At 36.0% G+C, this 26,306-nt stretch overlaps 1 protein-coding gene across 1 annotated transcript in view; it reads right to left on the bottom strand.

Moving 5' to 3' along the window:
- Positions 1 to 26,306, bottom strand: part of LOC136825092 (uncharacterized) — a 467,192-nt gene that overhangs the window by 20,958 nt on the left and 419,928 nt on the right. The window contains exons 13-15 of the mRNA XM_067081135.1: positions 23,173 to 23,612; positions 12,576 to 12,700; positions 9,499 to 9,603 (exon numbers count right to left, since the gene is read on the bottom strand). Of these exons, the coding sequence (XP_066937236.1) occupies positions 9,499 to 9,603; positions 12,576 to 12,700; positions 23,173 to 23,612 (670 nt within the window). The remainder of the gene's footprint in view (positions 1 to 9,498; positions 9,604 to 12,575; positions 12,701 to 23,172; positions 23,613 to 26,306) is intronic.

The raw sequence follows: 26,306 nt of genomic DNA, 5'->3' as shown, positions 1-26,306 counted from the left end.
TTTTGATGGTCATCATAGTATCAAGATTGACAAATTAGATTAAGGTTCTTTTTGATGGCTGTTGTAGTATTAAGACTGATGAATTAGGTTAATTCTTTTGATGGTCGCTGTAGTAGTAAAGTTAATAAATTAGGATAGGTGGATAAGAGTTTTCTTCAACCTTTAAGTTTGTTCCCATCATCCTGCACCAATTTTATAAATGAAAAGCCCCTACAGTGGCATCACCTATTTGCAGATTTTCTCGTAGAGCAATACTGTACAGTGTATTAACTAATTACTGTATTTTCATATTATTTTCGTGACAAAATATACATTTTTTATGATAAAAAATGATTTACAGTACTAATTTTCAAATATTAATATTGAGATTAATAAGATTAAACAATAATAATAATAAGGTATATTTAACCCTTTAACAGTTTAGTAATATATATACGTAGCACACCAGACCTACCCGAGCCCGTTTAGTACGTATACATACGGAAAGCAGATGTTTTGATCGTGGCGTTTAGTATGTATATATACGATCGATTTTTCCTTCCTTCCTTTCAAGGTGAATCCACTAAAATATGTTTTCTCTGGGTCACAGGAAGTCTTGCTGACCATATACAAACAACAACACTTCCTCCTAATCCCCTTTTATCCTAATTTTCCAAATCTAAAGCGGGAATTCGCCAATCGCGGCTACATCGCTATGTATAGAGAGACGCTACTCTGCTGGGCTGGTTCGTTCCCTTACTCGGAACTTTGGACTCTCGATGCAGGAGGTGGAAGGGCTATAATCCTCTGTAATCCAACTTAGTACCAGTTGTGTGTGTTACTTTCATCTTCTGTTATACTTTTCCAGCTCTAGCACAAATGAAAAATGATAAGTAATTGTAATGTACTGACATTTATTCTGATTGAAATATAAAAAATGTTCTCACTTGACATATTTTTTTATTTTTGCGACAAGTTCACTGCATATGACTGAACTCCAGATACATTTCATTCTGAATAACGACTGCAAATTTTGTTTATTCTAAAATGGGTAATAATTGTAATTTACCCCTTAAACGCCGACTGGACATATCGTAAGTCGACTAAAATTGTCTGTCGGGTGACGAGTGGACGTACGTACGTCAACTACAAAAAATTTCAACCTTCGGTCAACTTTGACTTGACCAAAATGGTTGAAAAACGCAATTGTAAGCTAAAACTCTTACATTCTAGTAATATTCAATCATTTACCTTCATTCTGGAACAAATTGGAAGTCTCTAGCGCAATATTTCGATTTATGGTGAATTTTTGAAAAAAAACTTTTTCCTTACGTCCGAGCGCGGTAACTCGGCGGAACATCTCAGAAATTCTTTCGTCACTTTGTCGTAATGTTTGCACCGTTTTTCTAAGAGCCGTTACATAAAGTTTTATATATGAAAATGTGTGCAATTTCATGTAGAATACAACAAAAAATAACTCATGGTTGTAGCTTTTAACAGTTTTGAAATATTTTCATATATAAATCACGATAAAATAAAAAATTCTACCTTCGGTCAACTTTAACTCAACCGAAATGGTCGAAAACAGCAATTTTACGCTAAAACACTTACAGTCTAGTAATATTCAATCAATTACCTTCATTTTGCAACAAACGGGAAGTCTCTAGCACAATATTTCGATTTATGGTGAATTTTTGAAAAAACTTTTTTTTTATGTCCGAGCTTTACGAATTCATTCATCATTTTGTGATAATATTTTGTCTGTGTTGCTTTGATCGTTTTACAATTTACGTACCAAAATCATCGCAATTCAGTGTACAGTACAAAGAAAAAAAAATAACTTATTAGCTTTAACCGTTTTGCTCACAGCATGATTTGTATACAATTATATATGAAATTTTTTTTGCGCTGTCATATATTTCAATATTTATATATGATAATGATATTTTTTTTCATTTCTGATGGTTGCATACTAAACTTCAGGCAATGACAAAAAAAGGAGCTAAAAATGAACTCTTAATCTTAAAAACTAAGTGCTGTGATTTTTTGAAAAACACTTTTTTTCCGCTTTGGTGCTACCTCCCGAACGCCGTTGGCATACAGCAGACACTTTTGTAAATAGAGGCTTGGCGTTTAAGGGTTATTTAATTCAATTTCAACATTTAATTGCTTTAAAAGCCGTGTATATTATGCTTATGTCACCACACGTTTGTGTGTGTGTGTGTGTGTGTGTGTGTGTGTGTGTGTGTGTGTGTGTGTGTGTATATATATATATATATATATATATATATATATATATATATATATATATATATATATATATATATATATATAAATAATATATGTATGTATATATATATATATATATATATATATATATATATATATATATATATATATATATATATATATATTATTATGTGTATATGTATATATACATATATATATATAAATTCAAATAACTCACTGTCATTATAAATTCTGGAACGTCACAGAACAAAGGGTTAGCTACAGAATGAACAAACTTATACATCAAATAATGTACATGTACAATAATCTTAATGAAAGTTATGTACAAAATTCTTACAAAAGAGGCAATGGTGAAAGTTCATCCAACAACAACAGTGATGAAAATCTGTCACCTACAAACAAAAACAGAGGGACAGACAACAAGGCCAAGACAGCAAAGTGAGGTATATATGTCCGTGATGATTGTGAACAGGTTGTCGGTAATTTCCGGGCCAGAGATTTCGTCACTGACTAAAGTGGTAGAAGCACTGCATCGATAAGAGAAACTTTTAAAAATAAGTGATGAAATTTATTGGCATCACCATTTTCTTCATTGAATTATGCTTTTAATCGTGTAAAGAGAGAGAGAGAGAGAACTGTTTTCTTTGTATTGTTCTTTATCTTCCTTTGAACACTGTAAGTCATGTACAATAATACAAACCTAAAAACTTTAGCACTGGTAATTCATAATGTTAGAGAATTCTGACAATGATATAAAAAGTACAGTTAGCATATGGATTAATGAACAGAGGCAATATGATGTTTACACACACACACACACGCACACATATATATACACAGTATATATAATATATATATATATATATATATATATATATATATATGCATGTGTATTTATGTATAGATTTACTGTGCATATAAAATATACTGTACATGCAACATGTATAGCTGTCATAAAAGCACTACATGTGACCAAACTTTCTTCCTGACTTATTATCTGATTAAAGTTAATCTGCATTCCTCATTTCGGGGTTAATCCTATCCTAAAATCAGACTTATCCAGCTCCCCCATACACGGGCTGCCCACAAGAAAGACCATTCCGGGACAAGGCTGAGGTAATTTACAAACTGCCATCATTTGAGGGGTCAATAACCGCATTTTTTTTTATCGCATTGTACCATTTACTTTCATCTGTGAATTTGGGCTAGATATTGGACATTTTTAAATTCAGTTAGATGATTAGAAACTAGATAATCCTCGTCCTAACTTTTGATCAAAGCAGTTCAATGTATGATTTCAGTTCTTCAGATTTCAGTTCTTTCGTTCATTTTGCGTCTTCATGGTTAGATACTCAGAACAAGTGTCAAGCTGTTTACCCTTTCTGACCTAGAATGGGAAGGTGTGGCAACCTGTCCACCACATTTACACAATATCCAAACTTAGGTGAGGGTTTTATGAATCAAATCTGAGAAAAGTGGCAACGTATAAAACGTACTATATGTTCATAGTCATTTTTGTTTGATTATAATATTGATAACTGGCAAATATGGGAATTTATAAGGTGGTGACGTAGGTGGTATTTGAGATGTCGGTATCCTTTGATTGAAATTATCGGTCGCTGTTTACAGCTCTAATTACCTCCTACCTACAGTGAATTTGGTGGGCTTGACATTAGGGCCCGGAAGCAGAGTCCTTTTGAAAGATTCCAGTTATATACTTGTTTCTTTGATGGCACGTTTGGAATTCCCATGTCAACAGTCAAAAGTCAGGGGGGAAAGTGGAAGTCGTTTTAGCTGCCTGTACAAAAGGGAGATTACTAAACATGCCCTTGCCCATGAAGCAAGGAATTGGAATCTGTCAAAAGGACTGGAGATAATCCAAGGCACCATTCTCAAACTAATTTTCGAGTGGTTCCACCCACCAAACTTAACACAGGTGGAGGGAAAGCAGAGAAGAAAATAACAGCTGATCCAGGATACTGTCGTCAGTTGCACCAGAATATCCCTTTATTTATTTATTTATTTATTTATATATATATATATATATATATATATATATATATATATATATATATATACACAGTAATACTTCGATCTTATCTTACGATTCGAGTTGTTAATTCACACACACACGAACTTTTCACTGGAACCTAACTAATGGGCATAGGCGATTTTTTCTCAGACACACGAAATTCTCGAGAAATCCTGCAGAAGTGGGTGTTTAATTTTTGAAGTAATTTACAAGTTTTCATGCTTTTATGTGTAAAATCTGTATGAAAAATGCATTTCATTCTTTTATTTGTAAAATGTGTATGAAAAATGCATTTCATGCTTTTATGTGTAAAATCTGTATGAAAAATGCATTTCACATTTTAATGTGCAAAATCTCTATGACAAATGCATTTCATGCTTTCATGTTTAAAATCTCTATGAAAAATGCATTTCATGCTTTCATGTGTAAAATCTGTATCGAAAATGTATTATTTTTATTTTTTTTACATGCATAAATATGATGCAAAGGTAATTTCAGCACATTCAGTTAGTGTACTTTTACAAGATGTGATACCCATTTGCAAAGTTACTGCACTTCTCAAAGATGATATCCCTGCAGAAAATGCTTGTTTAATGTTTGAAGTACATTTATAAGTTTTCATGCTTTTAACTGTAAAATCGATATGGGAAATTTATATTTATATTTCTGTACATAAATATCATACAAGTATTATGTCCATTTGCAAAGTCTTTGTCACAAGGACTTTACATGACCTTGAGATGAGGTTGTTCAGTCGCGTTCATTTGATAAAATGAATTGGTTAATGTAATATCAGAGATGCAACTAAGAGTTGTATAAGTGTCATTCTTTGAAAATTACTCCGTTCACCTCTGAGAAAAGTGCTGGTGCAATCTGTATATGCATGTAATTACAGCACGTTCAGTTGGTGTACTTTTACAAGATGTGATACCCTTCGTTACTGCATTTTTCAAAGATGATACCCCTGTAGAAAGTGTGTTTAATTTTTAAGTTTTCGTGTTTTTAGGTGTAAAATCAGAATGGACAATTTGTATTTATATATTTGCGCATAAATACGATACAAAAGCAGTACAGTTACTTTATTACAGTATCTCTCTCTCACTCTCTCTTTCTCTCATTTGTCATTACCTGTACAGTATATAATTTTAAACTGATTGAATTTTACCTGTACTGTACTACCTTCTACAAACATTATGTACATGTTTTTGATATTTTATGGAATTGTACTTTTGTTGACTGACACGACGTTTTGCCTAGTGACGGAAAGAAAACAGCTTTTACTCTAAGTGACAAAGAAAACGGCATCCCATGAATTAGGGGTAACATCAGTATACGTACGCACCTACTGTAAATGCGCTATTATGAAACTGTGCAGTACTCAATTTTTATGTTAACCATTTACTGTATTCCTTTTTTAAGGGTAATAAGCTAAATTTTAAATAAAATTACACTAAATTTAGTTCATTTAAAAGTTAGCTTAATACTTTGTAAGCATATTTAGTATTTAAACTTTGGAAATAAACATTTATTACCATTTTTAAAGACCATGCCAAACTTACGCGAAAATTCACCTTGCACGAGGGGCTCTGGAACCTAACCTCGCGTAATTTCGAAGTATGACTGTATGTATATATATATATATATGAAGCAAGCAAATCAGTAGGCCTCCACATGAACTTCCATAACACCAAAGTCATGAGCAATAAATACACTGAAAATGCAGATAACATACTTGAAATGTAAAATCAACAAACTGAGGAAGTGGACCTACATCTAACTTGGACAACGAATCTCTACATGATGCCTCCAAAGAGAGCGAAATAAAAAGAACAACCACTCTCGGTTGGTAGGCGTTTGGAAGAGCCAGTACAGTGTTAAAAAATAAGAAGATTCCTATCCTCTTAAAAAGGAAAGTCTATGATTAGTGTATCCTCGCCAATGTCACCTATGGGGACGAAACTTAAAATCTAACAAAATAGCTTTCCCTTAAATTACGAACAATACAGATGGCACATGAGAGAATTATGCTAGATCTAACTTGGAAGGATAGAAAAACGGCTAAATAGATAAGTAAAAAACTAAAGTAAAGGATATCCTTGAAACCATCAGTAAGCTCAAGTGGAACTGGGTGGGGCATATTGCCAGGATGACAGACAACAGAAGGACATCACGAACAACCTTCTGGACGCCCCGAGGATACACAAGAAACCGAGGAAGACAAAAAAACCTGCTCACGAGATGACTTAGACCAATATAAACAACAGTGGCACATAGCAGCGGAGGATAGAAATCTGTGGAGGAACCTGGGGAAGGCCTACATCCAACAGAGGACTTTAGAAGGCTGAAATGATGATGATGATGATGATGATTATATATATATAATATAAATAAATAATATATATATATATATATATATATATATATATATATATATATATATATATATATATATATATATATATATATATATATATATATATATATATATATATATATATATATATATATATATATATATATATATATATATATATATATATATAATGTATGTGTTTGTGTGTTATCTACCGAGACATTTTTATTTACCATATATTTTATAACTGCTCCTATAAAGAAACTAAATCGATATCCTTCATGTAGAAGAAAAGGGATTTGGCACAAGTGAACAAGAAAAGAATAGGTGGGGTCGGGTCAAAATTCTCTGCCTATCTATCCATCAGGCATGGTACAGGTGACTAAATCTTGAACCCCCGCTGATTCAGGTATCAGGCCTTGCCACTACCATGATGAAAAGTTTAATGCTTTCCAATGCTTGTTTGTAGGCCCCAAGAGATTTTGATAATCACACCCAAACAATAACAATTCAATTTTCAGTAATGGTAAACACCTAAACAATTCAATTTTCAGTAATGGTAAACACCTAAACAATTCAATTTTCAGTAATGGTAAACACCTACGGCAAAAGAACAGAGGGGCTTTAATCCAATATAATCCAGCCAAGTGTCTTCATGATAAAAGTGATATTCTGAGCGAAATCAATAAAAATTGACTCACTTGACTCATTTATAATTTTAATATATGATCAGTGCATGTGACATTTATGTAGCTTCATCCTAAATAATGACAATTGTTGGTAATTTATATTTAAAAAATTGGTGAATATACTGTATATGTATATATATGTATATATATATATATATATATATATATATATATATATATATATATATATATATATATATATATATATATATATATATATATATATATATATATATATATATATATACAGTAACTTATAAATCCCATACAGTTTACTATTATTCAAAACTTCTTTATTTACGAAACAGACATGCATTGCAGATGGTTTAGAATTTATAACACGAATCTAGTTTTAGCCCAAAGACAGGATTATACGGATTATAATATGCCAGATCTTTTGGAAACAACTTGAATATATGCCATTATATTGCCTGTCATAGAAAAATCTGATAATTAGTAACAATTATGATTCATATGACCAATTGTTGTAACCTACTAATAAATTCTAGAACCTCAAAAAAGGGTAGGTCTGATATACAACGAATAAACTTCCATGCAGTATATGAAACAATGCACGTGTGTCAGTTCTAAGAGAATATTATTTACCAGCTGGAAAGAGCAGACGTATAAATACATGACAGTGGTGAAAGGGATCGGCCATATACATATGTTAATAGTCATAGATGGGTTAAAATATATGGAATAAGATACAGAAACTGATAAAAAAAAGCAAATGTAGCCCCCCCTGCACTCAAAAGATAGCACACCACGTAGAGTAGTTGCCATATTGTGTTTTTTACTTTTTTGCTGACAGTCTGGGTAGCCTGAATGTTTGCTGAGCACGCTCTCAGCTGACAGTAGGGGCACCGAAGCTGCTTCCCGTAGAAAATGGTTACTGGGTTAAGGCATACTTGGTGTTGGAGCTATTAAAATAGGCAGTTATACCCATTTTTAAAGGGGTGTTTGGTGTTTGAACTATTAAAATAGGAAGTATTAAGCATTTTTTGAGGGGGTCTCAAGTATTCATGGATTTTAGCTATTAGCAGGGGGTTGTGGTCCCTATCCCCCTTAATACCGGAGGTCAATTGTAGACAGATAGACAGAGACAGATACAAAATGGAATAACCATTTAATGGAAATATTTCCATGTAAATTTCTAAATTTTGCAAAAGAACCTCTACATCTAACTCAAATACTGTACTAACATGTAAAATAACTTACATAAAAAATCCATCCACACAACTTATATAATTTACATGTTGCACATTTAAAGATGTGCCCATGAGTAGCAAAATGTTTTTTCTCTGCACTTTCAGTTCAGTGAAAGTTTAATATGAATGGAAAAAATAGCAAAGTAAAAGGTTATTCTATTTGGAGAAATGTTCAAAATAAAGTTCTGAAATAAACTATTTTAATAAGAAAGCTCTAAATTCTTTGAAGGAAAATCAATGTATAAAATTGTTACAAATGCTTATGAATACAATATCTACAATGTTCATTGCATGTGGCACAGTACAGATGCTTCATCCTTGGAGATTTTAGGGAGTCTCAACATCTGTCAGCAGTAAATTACAAAATTACACTGATTGTGTGCTCCTTGATGGCAGTCAAATGGGAAGCCACATTTATCAAACTCATAAAACATGATTATGGATGAGTTTGGGGAGTATGGTCTATGGGGCCCTTGAAAATTGTGTTTTGTGTGGGAGTGCACGTGTGTGGGGGGAGTCTGCCTTGGGGGTGGGCTCGTTCCAAAGTTTGTTTGCAGTTCTGCAATGCTATTCTTAGGAATGATTATGCATTTTTATTTTTCTGGGCTGGGAAAAATAGGGAGGGTTGGAATCAGGAATGGTATCTGAACAAAAAGCATCTGTCAAAACATATTATGAAATGAGCCACTGGAAAAGGTTCATTATAAACAGTGACCCTAACTAAGGAATAAGCTGAGGTGATGGACAAAGAACAGAGTGTACAGAACATACTGTTTCACACTTTCCATATTAAGTACAGTATAGGCATAATACGAAGGTCATTAGTAGAGGAAAATGCAGCATGAGACTCCTACACAGGACTCCAGTAGAAGTGTTTCAATCAGCTTTCAATTACAATACACAAATCAGTAAAACAACACAATACACAATTAGTCACAGATACTAGCACAAACAAAGCTTTTTGCAAACTGCCAAATAACTAACCATGGTCTATGATATTACTATCCTCTTCATCCGAGTCTGGTCCTTGAATTTCTGCTCTCAACCATTTACGCCGACAACTCTTAGCAAATGGAAGCTGCCACAATTCTGTAAAAACAACTCACAATTCACTATGTGCAATTATACCAATAATAATAAGGTTGATCATGTACACAAAAGGCACAATATTAATTAACGAGGAGTTCGAACAATATAAATTATTGTAATGAACAAATGAATAATTAAAATTATTAAAACCATCTACAAAAAGAGAATGGAATGCATCGGCTCTCAGTATATGAGTATTCACCAAAATAAATATGTCCAAAAGAAGAAAAGCCAAACTTTGCAGAGTTTTTTAGATGCAACGACAAGTGCTGAAGTAAGAAGCAAGTAGGGAGGAATGTAAGAAAATAACAAGTAGCAACAGCACGGAGACACTGGAAAGTGACTGTGTACAATTAACAAACAGAGCAATACACCTGTACTACTCTGTGCAGCAAAGATATAGGCACTGACAAAGGGGACAGAAATTTTGAAAAGGTGTGACTGCATAACACTAGATTTGTAGCCAAAGTGCAGTGAGATCACACTGTGAATGAAGAGGCAGCTGTGATTGGAGTCCATCAGCTGAGAATGAGAGACTAAGAAGGGGTGGAAATTATCAGAACATAGTCAATAATAGATTATACTTAACAAGACCATCATACCAAAAGTCTTGACTATCACAGGGTTGACCAAAAAAGAGTTTATTATGCATGGAACAATGTAAAGAAATTTAACCTGGTACATTAAAGCTTCATGAAATTTGGTAATATGGTAAGATTGAAAATATATTAGATTGGACAAAATTTCTTTACGGGATTTGTGGCTAATGGTCGACATACAGCTGTCCACTGAAATATGGGTATTTACACAAAACATCTTTTACTGTGAATGTACTGCATTTTAAACCTAGGGGAAGTAAGTAATGACCGATGGTATTCAAAATGCCTCCTTAAACATGTGCAAAATTCTTAAGTAGGAAAATACCACCTCTGCATTTTTTGTATTGATGATTGCCACAAAGGTGTATTGTTGGATATTCATTAAACTGTTACAACATTTTCTCTTGTTATTCCACAAACCATGCAATTACTTACAATGGTATGATGTAGTCCTAACTGCTGCAACCTTCCCTACACTGCCTGTATCTTCATTTCCTTTCATGCCTGCATTAACAAGGACTAAAGAAAATTCTATATTTGTCCAAATTTCATGTAATTTATGCAATGAATATTTGATCTACTGGACAAGGGAATTCCTTGGACAGAAAATCTTCAAGCATTTCTACAGCACTTCTAGAATCAAAGAAAATGACAAATTTCTGTGAAGCATACAATACTGCTGTGAAAACAGAAGACTTGTAAAGTATTAGGACTTGTTTTCCTTATCCCTTAAGGGACAGGCTAAATTTACACTAAACACACCCCACAGACTGGGCAAACTTTAAGTTGGCCAATTTAAGAAATAACACATCCATGGAAAGAGGAAGATAAGCAAATGCATATAAGAGAAATTCTGAAAAATTTTCTGCTCCTTTCTTGGGAAGTTGAAAGTGACTATTTACAACCCCGTGTGGGGCCTCTTTTACAAGACACTCATAAAAATATGCTAATATTACCAAGTTATACATGTTTTTCTAATAAATTATTTTATTTTATTTTGTAAAATTATAATTACAGCTCATACAACATCATAACATAAGAACTAAAATCAGTAACAAATTCTGAGTATATATGTTGTAAAATATTTACGAGATTTACTGAGATGGGGGATGCATTAATTTTTTGTGAGGTACATGTATACATGTTTTTTCTAATATTTCTTTGCAAAATTACAATTATAGCTGACTTACTATCATAAAAGAGAAGAACTAAAACCAACAGCAATCACTGGGTATATTTATGAACAAATAAATACAAAGACATCATGGGATTGAGAAGGGAAATACATTCCCCCATCAAGTCTCAAGGCATACCGATCCCCCTCTGTCCTCTGCTGTGCTAATACAGTTATCGTAAGTCATTTATGGACCACTGAAGCGCTATGAACATCGTTCTCACTAAATTCATCCAAACCGTATGGTGCGAAACATTAATAGTACTCAAATGAGTTAGCCTGTCCATCACTCAAAACCTGTTATAGATCATCATATGATGATGCCCATCCATTAAGGGTTAACAGTGAGAGATCTGGACATGTGAGTAGTGTCTTTTCACTGAATACGCTCCATGTACGGTGCTTATGATGTTCTGGCATGTAGGTGCAGTATTTCTAAAAGTAATATAAGGGGGTCTTTTATTTGGTATTTCAAATATCTCTACGGTGTGTAAGTTTTTGCATCTTACCTAGTAATTTCTATATCATTTGTTTTCCAAGCAGTTCTTCCTCTTAAATAAAGGAGTTTTCCATTCCCTTTATGTTAATTTCCCTGCAGTGCCTGTCAATGCTATATTAATTTAAGAGCAAGACCCATGGGCAATGTAGTTCACTGGAGCCACACTGATGAGCTTGCAAGTATACAATTAAGATTTTCTTTACCTAATCCTATGTAAATCTTTCTGGCCCTAGTGGTCAATAACTTAAATGAACGTGAATCTACACTATGTGACGAAGCTTTAATTTTTTCTTATCAAACCAAGAAGTTCTGGAGATTTAAAAATTACTCCAATCTATTTTCATTTTCTTAGAAGGTGTACACCTCATCCAAACAAATTTAAATCCATCTACATAAAGATGCTTTATATTAAATATGGGTGAAATTGATCCAGTGAATCAGGAAAATGAAAAATGTGAAAAGGTTATGTCTGACAGCAAAAGGGCAAATGGACTTTTATTAGAAAAACTTGCCTGCATTCAACTTACGAGGCTTAACAAAAGTCAAATCCTCATCTGACTGCTCTGATCTGGCCTACTCTGATCTCTTCATCATGGAACTGTTGAATATTTATATGTAAATACTTTCCTAATTATTTATTAAATGCTAATGGCAAAAAAGAAGCCCTTTTATTTATGTTAATTCATTAATAAAAACTTACGTTGTGGCTCTTTCCAGAGACGAATGATGACTGCTGTTCCTTTCACTTCAATCCAAGACTGATCAGGATCTACTTCTCCTTCTAATTCCTCATCAACAACATAGAACTTGTCACCCAACAGCGTTCTAAAAGTATAACTGTACTTAAAATATGGAATATTCCCATTAAAAACATTAAAAATATAAAATACATTCATGTTATTCTATCCTTTAAAATTCTTACATGTTTTTAGGACAATGCAGTAAACTTCCTTGTGATCAGTATTTAAACAGCTAGAACTCGAGCAACTGGCACATTTTTCCTCAACTGCCATTGTAGAGAGAGAGAGAGAGAGAGAGAGAGAGATTGATTTACTATTTAAGAATTTTTGCCATTCCATGGTCAGCTCATTTTTTTTTATGCTGACAAGCAGATCTGTTGTAGGCCATAAGTGCCAGTCATCCAATTCTAACACCATTTCTGTGAGTGTGAAGATTAAACTACTCAGCTACTCTAGTCTCCTCCCTTTTCACTCTTTTCCCTTGCCCCTGATGGATAATTCCACCAATAACAATCATTGAGTGCTTAAATTTGCAAAGAAAAACAAAACTCTAGGTTAAATATAAGCAAGCATTTGAAAAGAAATTACAAAAATTATGCAGTTAATGACTTTGTTTCTATTGGTGAGCTGCACACATTCAAATGTTTCAAATGCAATGAAGTACCATGGCTTTGGCTAATACTGTAAAGCATATTGATATGAAGTAATGTATGCAGTATAAATTGCCTGTGTTCACAAATGTATCATGCTGGTGTAAAGAGAGAGAGAGAGGAAAGTTAAGTATACCTTAGTTTTACCAGACCACTGAGCTGATTAACAGCTCTCCTAGGACTGGCCCAAAGGATTAGACTTACTTTACGTGGCTAAGAACCAATTGGTTACTTAGCAACAGGACCTATAGCTTATTGTGGAATCCAAACCACATTTCAGCCGGCTGCGGGGAAAAGAGAGAGAGAGAGAGAGAGAGAGAGAGAGAGAGAGAGAGAGAGAGAGAGAGAGAGAGAGAGAGAGAGAGAGAGAGAGAGAGAGATCCTTTATGAAACAAGTTTTGAAGAAAGAAAAGCATATTTGTTGTGGATGCTGGGAGTCTTCAAAGGAGTTACTCTCATGGTACCCCAAGGGCTCCATAAGACATACCAATCAATATCAGAGATTTCTCTCATAGTTGGTCTTGACCAGAACAGTACCTTTGATGTCACATAGTGAGTGAGTATAAAAGGACTTGAGACTAGAGGCTCTTTCCCTTGCTTGCAGCATTTACCCAGTTTTCCTTCACCTTTCTCACACAGATATGGCAAGAGTGCGCATGCTGGCAAAGATCCCCGTTACTTGCCAGGCCTGTTAAAGGAAAATACTCACCCCTATTTCCCATGCCTATTCATCAGGGAAAGCAGGTGGGTTTGAGGACTCACAGCAGCTACCAAAAATAGGTTTTCTTTTGTCAAACCCTGCTTTTTATAGCATGACCACTCTTCATCCTCAAAAAAGCATAAAAAAAAATTGACAGGTGATGAAATGATTACTGTATAAAAAATCCCAGCAACCCATACAAAAAAATGTTCCATGGTAATGTCACTTTGGTTTCTACCTATCTTCTTTTATTCAGGATACCCATTAGGGTTTAACAGTTGATACAAAAAACAAGAACCTATATACTCATATGTTCTATTTTATGCAGTTCTCAGGTGACATCAAATTTTACCTGGTTGGGATATAGCATTATTGTTCCCTTCCTTGGCAATAACTCGCAATTACCATGGCATCAGGAAGTCCTTTTGTTTTCTACTAAGGCATCTTTGCAACTAGAACTTACCATACCACCTACCAATACACAGTGCACCCAAATTCGCTTTATGTCAAGGCAGCAGTGTCCAAGGAACACTGCCTCTGATGACTGCCTTGAAACCCCACAGACTTCTTCACAAGAAATGTCTTCAACAAAAGCCAGGGATACACCCAGCCATTCCTGGGCACTACAACAATCTCAGGTCATGCAGAGAAAGTGGCTTGTTTGTGATAGGGTGTAAGAAAAAAGGTCCATCTGGGATGTTGGCCATGAGATCTAAGTAAAACTGTAGTGCTCAGACTAGGCATAATGTCTTATCTGTAATTCTGAGTTCCCATAGAAGAAAAGGGAATTCTTCAAAAGGTCTTATTCTTTGTCAAAAATGACAAAGCAAGAGACAACAGTTATGGCTAAATGTGTGAGTGCTGAAACGTTGTCTCTGTCCAAGAGTCAGGATGCCAAGAAAGTCAAAAAGACCACCTTTTGAGCACCAAGTTGTAGTTGCATTAGGACCACTGACTTGAGATGACAGGGGTCAAAGAAACTTACTCAGGGACCAGGTAATGGAAAGCCTTGCAGGAACTGGTATTTACACAGAAGGGAAACATGCACTTCTATCTTTGAATCAATGCCATACCCATAAAGCCCCGTATGACATAACTGTACTGGTAGCAAGGTGCTTGTCCTCAAACAGGTACATCAGAAAATGTAAAACTGTTTTAACTAAGCTCAACTAGTTCTAAATGTGGAAGTAATCCAACCACACTAGCTAGATGAAGTGCACAGTTTTTGAACCAGGTACCTAGCAATGTTGGGTGAACAATCTTTACGGTAGACTAATTCTAAAAAAATCCACACATGAAGGCCATGGTTCCAAGCAAGTTCATCAGGAAACCCTCTGACTGGAGTCAGCTGACTACACTCTCAGGTTTCAGAGGCTCTCTTCTTTGGTAGTTCCCAAAATTAGCCAATGATCTAGACAGGCTAACACTTGAATGCCTTCTTATCTGAGTTTGTGAACAAGCATTGCTGCTAATTTTGTGAAAATTCTGTGCCACATCAAATGCAAATGCAATTACCTTGAATCTGGAACCAGTCATTTCCTATCCAAACCCCACTAAAGATTGGAAGGGAATGGTAACGGACGTGTCATGACTTTCAGGTTGATAGAGGCAGTCCAAGTTTCACATGAAATGAAAGTACTTGGACAGCAGTAGTCATAAGAAACTGCAGCAAACAATTCTTTTCAGACCCCACAGTGCTACTCCATGAAATCATACACTGCCCCCTTACAGTTTGCAAGAAAGGTCTTTGCAACAGCAGCCGAAACAGTCCTAGAAGGCTCTAAGAGCCTCCTCATAATTACTAAAAGAATAGTGGACAAGGCTTGGGCAGAAAAGAGGCAGAGCATTGCATGGAACTCAGAAGTGACTGTTCCATCTGATATTTGGCCCATAGGGGCACCAATCTCCTGGGTGGCCACAGAGAATGGGAATTCTTTCCATTCAAAAGGAAAAACTGCCAGATCCTTGGATAGTGGAAATACAGTACATGGCCATATTTCCACACTATCTTATGCTGCCCAGAAACTGCAAAGTCTTTAAAATCTGCCTTTACATTACAGTAAACCCCCAATATTTGCGGACTCACATATTCGTGGATTTCTCTGTGGAATGTATCTACCCATTATTCGTGGAAAATTCGCCCAGTCACGGTATTTTTCGCTGAGAAATATTCACTAACTACTGTATTTCATGACTAACTGCACTTTTTGTGATAAAACTATTAAAACACTCAGGTATAAGTATTTTTAGAGGGTTTCATTGTGTTTAAACTATCAAAATAGGCAGTTCTAAGTGTTTCTAGAGGGGTTTTCAGTATTCGCGGATTTTAGCCATTTGCGGGGGGGGGGGGGGTTACGGAATGCATCCCCCGCGAATACGGGGAGTTTACTGTATTAGTTGTTATGGGAGTGAAAGAGCAGAAAGCTGGTGCCACCCACAGGGAGGTACTGGCTCTCCAGGATTATGGAGGTACAGTATACCATAATTTCCATTAGAAAAAAAAAAAAAAAAAAAAAATTTCCTCAATGACTTTGGCTGCCATGCTAGCAGGGAAGGTGGCCATCTTCTATAGCGATTCTCAATGTCTGATGGAGGAGGAACCCTGCACCTGTATTGGGAAAACCAGCTCTTTCCAGAAAAATTACTGATAATCCACCAAAACTATTATTTCCTAAATATGATATTTTAATGATAAAATAAAGTTTGTTCATACTTACCTGGCAGATATATATATAGCTGTATTCTCTGATAGTCCGACAGAATTTCAAAACTTACGACACACACAGTGGGAGATCAGGTGGTTAGTACCCATTCCTGCCGCTGGGAGGCGGGTATCAGGAACCATTCCCATTTTCTATTCAGATTTTCTAGTGCCACTGTCTCCTGAGGGGAGGTGGGCGGGCACTATGAATATATATATCTGCCAGGTAAGTATGAACAAACTTTATTTTATCATTAAAATATCATTTTGTTCATGAGACTTACCTGTCAGATATATATATAGCTGAATACCACCATTGGAGGTGGGTACAGACAGAATAGGATTTAGGAAAACACACTACATGTAGGTGAAAGATGCCTTGGTTCCTTACCTGTTAGCATAGCTGACTTTGTGATTACTGTCACCCAAGTCCGCTTCTGCTTAACTAGAGTCTCCAGCAAGGGTGTGACCTGTATAGCTGGTGAGTTCTAGATGATCTGTCAACGGGGCGTGACCACAATGTGACTAGACCATATTGACCATACAATGAGGGCAAACGAAGTAAAAACCAACCACCTGACCAAGCCTAACTAAGTTAGGATAACGCAACTAAAGCTAACGAGTGGGAAGTCCGCCACAGGCAGTCGACCCAACAACCATAAAAACACTATCCAACCATTTTCTATAGGATAGGATGAGTGTCATCCCCGCCCCCCAGGAAAGTATCTGCGAAACGTATGGTCCTAGCGAGAAGCAGTTCTCATATGTCGTCTTCACATCTCTCAGGTAGTGTGAAGCGAACACAGAGTTGCTATGCCAAAATGTGGCACCCAGAATGTTACTGAGTGACATATTCTTCTGAAAAGCCACTGAAGTTGCAACCGCCCTCACCTCGTGAGCATTGACTTTCAGAAGTTTAAAATCAGTGTCTTGACAGCATGAATGGGCTTCCTTAATCGTATCCCTCAGAAAGAAAGCCAGAGCATTCTTCGACATAGGTAAGTCCGGTCTCTTTCACGAACACCATAAACTATCTGAGGGCCTCGACTTTCCTTCGTCTTGTCTAAGTAGACTTTGAGAGCCCTAACAGGGCAAAGGACTCTCTCTGGCTCTTGAATTAGGATCTCAGCCATACCCTTGATTTCAGCTCTTGGGCCAAGGGTTAGACGGGTTCTCATTTTTTCGCTAAAAGGAAGGGCTTAAAGAACAAACAGCGTTATGTCCTTTAAAGCCTATATGTCTACTAAAGGCTTGCAGTTCACTAACCCTCTTTGCAGTTGCTAGAGCGGTTAGAAAAATAGTCTTTCTGGTAATGTTCCTCAATGACGCAGAACGAAGAGGTTCGAACGAACTGGACATCAGGAACCGTAACACAACATCCAAATTCCAAGAAGGAGACCTTAGCCGAGGCACCTTCGAGGTTTCGAAGGATCTAAATAGATCGTGAAGGTCTTTGTTGTTAGACAGATCCAAGTTTCTATGCCTAAAAACAGATGATAGCATACTCCTATATCCCTTGATAGTCGGGACTGCTAGTTTAACATCACTCCTCAGAAACAAGAGGAAGTCTGCTATCTGGCTCACAGAGGTCGTGGTAGAGGAAAAGCCCTTCTTTCTACACCATCTCCTAAAGACGGTCCACTTCGATTGGTACAAATTACTGGAAGAGAGTCTTCTCGCTCTGGCAATAGCTTTCGCCACTGGTCTAGAAAAACCTCTCGCTCTGGCCAGCTTCTCGATAGTCTGAATGCAGTTAGACTCAGAGCGGGGAGGTTTTTGTGGTACCTCTCGAAGTGGGGTTGTCTGAGTAGATTGACTCTCATGGGCAGAGATCTTGGAAAGTCCACTTCCAAGTCAAAAAACCAAAAGTCAAACAAATACTCAAGTGACAACCAAGTTTTATCCGAAATCCAAGACGGAGGTACTGAAAACAAGTGTTGACAGTACCGGCGACAGAGAAAAAATCTGAATAGAAAATGGGAATGGTTCCTGATACCCGCCTCCCAGCGGCGGGAATGGGTACTAACCACCTGATCTCCCACTGCGTGTGTCGTAAGTTTTGAAATCCTGTCGGACTATCAGAGAATACAGCTATATATATATCTGACAGGTAAGTCTCATGAACAAATATTCTTTTCCTTTTGTTGAGGAGGTATTTGCTGGCTAGCAAAAGGATACACATTGAAGTGCCATGCTAAGGCAGATATTGGTGTCACTGACCCTCCTGGCTTCAGGGGGTTACAGCCTTAACTGCTAATGATAGAACCAATTGAAACTAAGAAATTACATGTAGGGGTCATGCCTCCATGAGTCTTCCAACTCAAAAGAGATCTAAGTGACAAACTTCAGTTTTCTCTGTAACTTTGGGGTTTCTGTTAGCTTACTACCAGCAGACTGTAGATTTATAGATTTAGGCATACATGCCAAGCACTGGGGCAACTAAGGCCATTCAGTGCTGAAACGGAAATTGACAGTAAAAGTTTGAAAGGTGCAACAGGAGGAAAACCTCACAGTTGCACTATGAATCAATTGTTAGGAGAGGGTGGACAGTAAGATGGAAGAAAGAGAATATGAATGGAGGTACAGTAAAAGGAATGAAAGCAGCTGCAGGTGGGGGCCGAAAGAACGCTGCAAAGATCCTTAGTAATTCCTACATTGTACCGCATGAGGTGCATTAACGGCATTAACCCCCTACAGGAAGCTTAATACCAAGACCTTAGGACAATTTTTTTGTGTGAAGATTGATCCATGCACAGGTAGCTTTTGAAGTCTTTCTACATCTCTCTTTGGAGGGCTTTAAAGAATCCTAAGAGATAACCTCCAACTCAGTGTTCAGAGCTGTTTAGAATTCCCAACAGGAATCCTATCAGCTCGTTTGTAGTGGTGCTCAGTATTGTGGGCTTTCCCGATACTGTACATTATCTTGTTCAGAACTTGGGCAAGCTTTTCCACAGAATTTCCTTATTAGGGATCACCATCCTGGTTAGTCACACTGTTGCTACAAAACAAAGGCTTGAGAGTCTCTAATGAAGGACCACAGGAGGAAGGAGGATGGATCCTACTGGGGTTCCTCATAAATATCAGGTTATTGCATGGGTAAAAGGTATTTCAGGGAGAGGAGGGTGGCCCTATTATGACCCTCTTCAACATAATGTTATTACATGGGGAAGCCAAAATATTCTTTTGAGGGATCCCTTTCAAGCAAAGGTGAAGCCAGTGCTCCTGGGTCTTCCAGACTCAAGTGGGAAAAGTTCTATCCCAGTGTATAACTCATGATCTTCCTCAGAGGAGTCACACAAGGAGATCTTGAATTCCAGTATGGACATTGAATGTGCTTGGAAACAGAGGGGAATACTCTCAGCCAAGCTCTCCCAGGAAGATGTACTCTCCTCCCCCTACACTCCCTGTAAAACCCTGGACCCAAAGAGCTAGTCTAATTAAATCTTTCCTTTACAGTTCACTGCCAGGACCATGTTGCCATTTTGCACATGTCCAACAACTATCTAACTCAACTTTATATCAGCAAGGCAATGTTTATGGCAAGTGTTAAGTGCCATCCCAATGGCAAACAGCAGATTATGTAGTTTGCAGTGGAGAAAGCAACCTTTGGATTTAGCTTATTAGCAGCACCACAGTATTGAAAAAAAAAAAAAAACAAGTCAAATACATGGTGTACATCTCTATCAGATAAGCAGAACAAGCACCAGCATGAAATGGACTGAGACTGTTGTAAGTGCATAGCTGTGATAACTGGTTAAGAGACACTTTCAAGTGGGTAACATTATTTTAATGATAATATAATGATTGGTGACATCCCTTTGAATCATGATTAAACTACAAGTGCCATTACCAGATTCCAAAAGTTTAATACATTAACAAATACAAGAGAGCAATCTTTTTCCTGCCAATAAAAAAACCCATGAATATCATAAGAAGTGAGTCACAAAAATATACAACCTTGACATCTTAACGAAACAACTAACACAATACAATACTGGCTGATATGCATGACCCAGAGGTATTACAAAAATAATAGAGCCTTATAATGCTCTGGTATCTATTAAGAGCTAGCCTAGCAAATCTGATTTAAAATACCACCTCTATAAGGTTATACTGGGTGGCACAACTTTTAAAATAGTTATTTTTTGTTTAAAGCATGTTCATCCTTGGAAGTTAATTTGAGCTTCAGGATTATTTATGAATGGTAGACTAGTGTATTTTTATAATGAATGCTAGCATAACAAAACTAAATATCAAATAATCATGCTAAACTGATTGGTGCTGTGTTTCAAATTGTTACTATCTACATGATACTCAATGAGATGTGTTTCAAAGCATCTACAGTACAACTTGCCAAACATATCGATATTCAAGTATTATTATTATTATTATTAAAACAGTTTAACCAGACCACTGAGCTGACTATCAGCTCTCATAGGACTAGCCCGAAGGATTTGGATGAAATGACAGGTCTAGGCTAGAAGCCTAGCACTGGGACCAAATAGGTCATTCGGTATGGTGATGAATGAATTAAAATGAAATTAAAAACTGCACAAAGGCATACTCTCTCATACTGGAAAACACACACACACACACAATAAATACATTTATACTCACGTTTCCTTATATACTCACTAAGAAGGTATATTAAAATTTAAAATAAATTTTTTAAAATTTTAAAATTCATTAGACTCCAAGGGTTTTCTTATTTCTATTATTTACTTTTCATATTCTATCATCATTCAAGTACCACCAACATTACACAGGATGGTACTATACCTCTAACAACTATATAATACTATATGAGATATGGTTCTATACAACTAAAACCTGCTTAACCAATAGACATTAAAGTACCACCCATAATATATCAGATGGTACTCCAGTATACATCAACTTATTATTAACTACAGTAGCGATGTGTGTTATGGTTCCCATTATTACACAGATAACTAATATGTCATTGAAACTGACAGTTTAATTCAATAACCACTACTGGAAAGTATTTGCTATATCCCCACTGAAGAGGAGCCAAAAGTTTACTTCTTGGGTTATAAACAAAGTTGTGATGCCACTGTCCCACCTAACACATTTTCTATTCCCCTACAACACAAAAATCCTGATACATTATTAAAGATAGCAGGAAATTTCTGTAGTACATAATTTATTTTAAATGTTTCTAAATTATTAATAAAAAAAAAAAAGAAACAGGATACATAGTTTAAAACTAAACTGTACGTTAAAACACATAGGAGAAACTGAGAGTCACTGTTATCATTTTGTGACTGAGAAGTTGGGCTAAAAAATAAATTTTCCTTTTTATTATGTAAATGAAAAAGATCTAAATATAATAAAAAAATCAACTAATGGGCTTTTAGTTATAAAATCTGAAATAAATATTTCATAATTATCCAAGCCTACAGCAAACCAGAATGTAGGACTTTGCCTGCTAGCCTAATCTAATATCCCCACCTTGACAGATCTACCAGTCAGAATTTAACAATTATGCCTAAACAAAAACAAAAAAAATTTAAGGAACAAACTTTTTACCGGGGCTTAAGACTAATACAGTACTAAGCTTTCCTCAGAAGATAACTGCAACATTTCACTGACACAGCCCTTTGAAACTGTGCTGGAGCAGAGGTGGGGGCATGTGAGTATCTTAAAATACCAGCGAGTGATGGGGATCCTTGCTTGCTTGTGTGCTGATGCCACATCTGTTTGAGAAGGGTGACTGAAAACCGGGTAGAAGTTGTTTGAAAACCGGGTAGAAGCTGTAAACAAAAGAAACAGCCCTCTTGCCTTGAGTTCTTTTATACTCTAATACTGTGTCAATCCAAGGCACTACTCTGGTCAAGACTAACTAGGAGAGAATTCTTTGAGATTGGTTGGTATGTCTTATGGTCCCTTGGAGGACCAGAGAGTCTTTATCTTTAATCTGCTATATTGATATATGGATTCAAGGCTTCACACCACCATCTGAGTAAGTTAAGCACAGGATATTATTCACTTTAAGATAAGATATGAATTATTTAATAAAACTGAAAAATAAGTATTGTTTATTGGTAATGAATGATGGAAAAAGAATATATTACAGCATTTTTGAAAGATCTCTTTCTTGTAACTGGTAAATCCAAATGAATAGCAACCTTTTGGTCCTAAGTGTATTGGTTATCCAGGATTTTACTGTACTACTGAAAAGTCAAGTATTAGGCTTGTAAAGTAATTCTTAGATTTCTCCACAAAATTCTATAATTCTTGCTCCCTAACTACTTTTATTTCTTTCATTCAAGATAGGCTCTTAATGTCCCTATCTTCTTACTATAATATTAAAAACACTGATTATCACAACATTGACTGCTGTCTCCACACTGAAAAATTAGAACAGCGGATGCTATAAACTACTGGTTTATGAAAGTGGTAGCATTAATGCAAACTTTTTAGTCTATATTTGTTTTAAAAAATCATCTATACAATACTACTATTCAGAGAACTGAAAAACTTACTTGAACACAAGACGTGAAGTGCTAATCCGACAACGATACATTAGAACTCCTATTAGGTACATTTTCAAAATGATTTGGTCCTTGTTTTGATTCCAAGATGTTTCAGGATTAAGCTTAGGTGTAACACCATCTATAGCTTGCAACTGTGGTGCATGCAAACACAAGTCATTGAATTCTTGTAAAGAAGTTGTAAGTTTCTTATGATTTACAGTTGTTTGTCCTCTCTCCTCTTCTTTTACCAAAGTTGGGGACCTCTTTTGTGGATTTGGACTAGATGAATTCTGTCTATAACTTGAATCAGTTGAATCTGATACTAACTCCACATAGTCTGTACTGCATGTTTTATACTCTGGTTGTTCTTCAATGGGATTATCCTTCAAATCAATGTGTTTGCTATCAACTGCACTACTGTGTGCATGCTGAACATTTTCAAGACATTCCTGCAAAAAATTTACAAACATGAAGCAAAATAATTCATGGGATTCGAGCAACCATTCCTCACTTGTTTTCTTTCAACCATAAAAAATAAATATGTTTGTACCTGTATAATGAAAGCTGTTTATGTACACTTACCAAATTGGACTATTTGGTTTACTTACTTACAGGTGGCTAGTGGTAGTGGGGAGGTAGTTACACCTGAATGCCTGCAGTGACCCAAGGTTGCAAGGTTGGCACTAGCAGGTGTAGCAAGAGCACATCCATTCACATCTGCATGATTTTATTTGAACTTATGCCACTTAGTGCAATCTGGTACATATATATGATCACACTCGGAGAGATGTGATAAATGGCACAAAGTGGGTACAGAAATATACATAATCAAGGGGTTACTGTATTATACTTTATATATACAGCAAGTACTCTATTACATATACTGTTATGCAATGGTGCTGTTTGCATAGAAAAGTAATTTATGTGTTACTATGATGGTCTGGTCTGGTACTGGTAGAGTGGACACTAGTCAACTCTGTACAGTGTAGGAAAGTTTAAGGAGTCTAAGAGTTATCTCTTATTTACATACCTGGATTCACTTACAAGTGCACAAGGCTGCACCTACCCCGACTCATATGTCAATATGAATAAAATAACTTTTAGCAACAAGAATCAATTCACCTGGTATTGACTTCACAACAATTCTAAGACCACAACACCTGCATTTTATTTCACAACAATTCTAAGACCACAACACCCGTGTTTTATTTTATTCCCTCTCTCACAAGAGACCTCTTAAAGAATGACATCAGAGATGGAATTTCTTATTTTGTTGGACTTGGCTATACTATTTCACAATGGGAAAGAAGAGTGTCATGGACACTATATTACCAGTCACAAACTTAAACTTTTAACTCGGTGGTAGAGCAGGTCCAGAGCAAATGACAATCAAGGACTTTTAATGATAAAAATGGGGTTCTACACTATGATTTATTCAACAAAAAACTAAGAGAAGAAACAACAAAATAAGATACTGAATTAAAACATAACTGAAAACACAAAGGTAAAATAATCACTCAAGAAATGGAATTTCAATATACTGTACATGACTAATGACTGAAACTAGATTTACCTAAATCCCTTGTAAGAATGTCTACTAGTTCAAAGTGACAAGGAAAACAGGATTCTTCTATAATTACTTTATGCTATGACTTGATATTATGTACTAAAGACCGTCAAAGTCTTTATGAGATTGTTTTTTCTTTTGTATAGTTCTCTCTATAGCACTGTTCTTTTATGCAAGTTTGAGAATAGAAGAAATCTTTAATAACCTTCAATCAATATATTCTATGCTAATTCCACAAGTTTATTTTGAAGAGTGTTTCTTAGTATGATTACAAAATTTTGTGTCTTATTTGTCTAAAAGCAGGTCAATATGATTTTCTAAGATTTTATGTACAGTAATCCATTTTTTCAATGTGTTTCTAAATTGCTCTTGTTAGCCAGTATTACGCAACATCTGATACAAAGTAGTGTAATGTACATGCTAGGATCACTTAGAGCAGAAGACAATTACATATACAGTACAAAAGAGGGCAGAAGACTTACAGATGGCAAGCCCAATCTCACATCTCCAGTTGCCTCAAACCAAAAAGGAGAAGAGAATACAGCATTTCAGTTCTGTGGAACCTTAGCATTAGCCAAAAGAGAGGAGCTATTCCAGGGAAGATCCCTGGCAGACCAATTGCACAAGTTACGATTGGCCTGAAGTAAACACACTGCGCAAAGTGTTACAAATAAACTTCATTTTTCTTTTACTTCTTATTTTAATCACACCAGTTATAAAACCATGGGCCACTGCTGCTGCAGAGCTATATTTCACACATTAAATCTTATAAATTGGTGATCCTGTCAGGATAGTTTTAATGGCAGCGGTTGATGTGATTTTTTAAAGCATTAGCCCAAAAAGTGAGTAGCTTATGCTTAAGCATGCTGACGGAATTAACAACATTCATTGAACCGGCAAGGGTTTAGAAAAAAAGGAAGTAAAGGAATTTGTAACAAAACAACAAAACCTGGCCTTTGCAGAGTGAGAGAGAGAGAGAGAATGAAAGCCAGCAAAAAGGAAGCTGAAAGGCAAAGACAAGAAGCTGAAAGAAAGAAGGAACAAGAACTCCAAGTAATCGGACCCAAAGTTCCTGAAATCCAAGTATTGTATTTGGACTCAAAGTAAATACAGAGGGATAGGTATACAGCACTAGTACCCCAATAATCACTGCAAAGCCCAAGCCACCCAGATTTGACACAGAGCATTACAGCAGGGACACTTTTATTAAAAGATCTGAGAGGTTCACAGAGACCCGATGATAGCCTAGGGATGAAAGGGATATTTCTTCAAGTCCATTACTAACTGCTAAGAGTCTGCAAGTTTTTTTGTATACCTTCTGATGAAGACTTGAATTACAATAATCTGAAGAGAACACTGTTAGAAGAGATCTAAGATGACTGAGGAGTGATTCGGTACTTGAAGCTAATGGGATAAGTTTAGTGGAGCACTAGAAGCCAATGAGAAGTCTAGTGGGGACATCCAGAGACCCATAGACTACAAGATGTACAAACATTAGGAAACTGACAAAAGAGAGTGCTTTATATGTCACAAACCAGGACACGTAGCTAATACTGCAGGCTTATTATGAGTAAAA

Source organism: Macrobrachium rosenbergii, chromosome 37, assembly GCF_040412425.1.
Source record: "Macrobrachium rosenbergii isolate ZJJX-2024 chromosome 37, ASM4041242v1, whole genome shotgun sequence".
Lineage (NCBI taxonomy): Eukaryota > Metazoa > Arthropoda > Malacostraca > Decapoda > Palaemonidae > Macrobrachium > Macrobrachium rosenbergii.
This window is presented reverse-complemented; position numbering and strand designations above follow the sequence as displayed.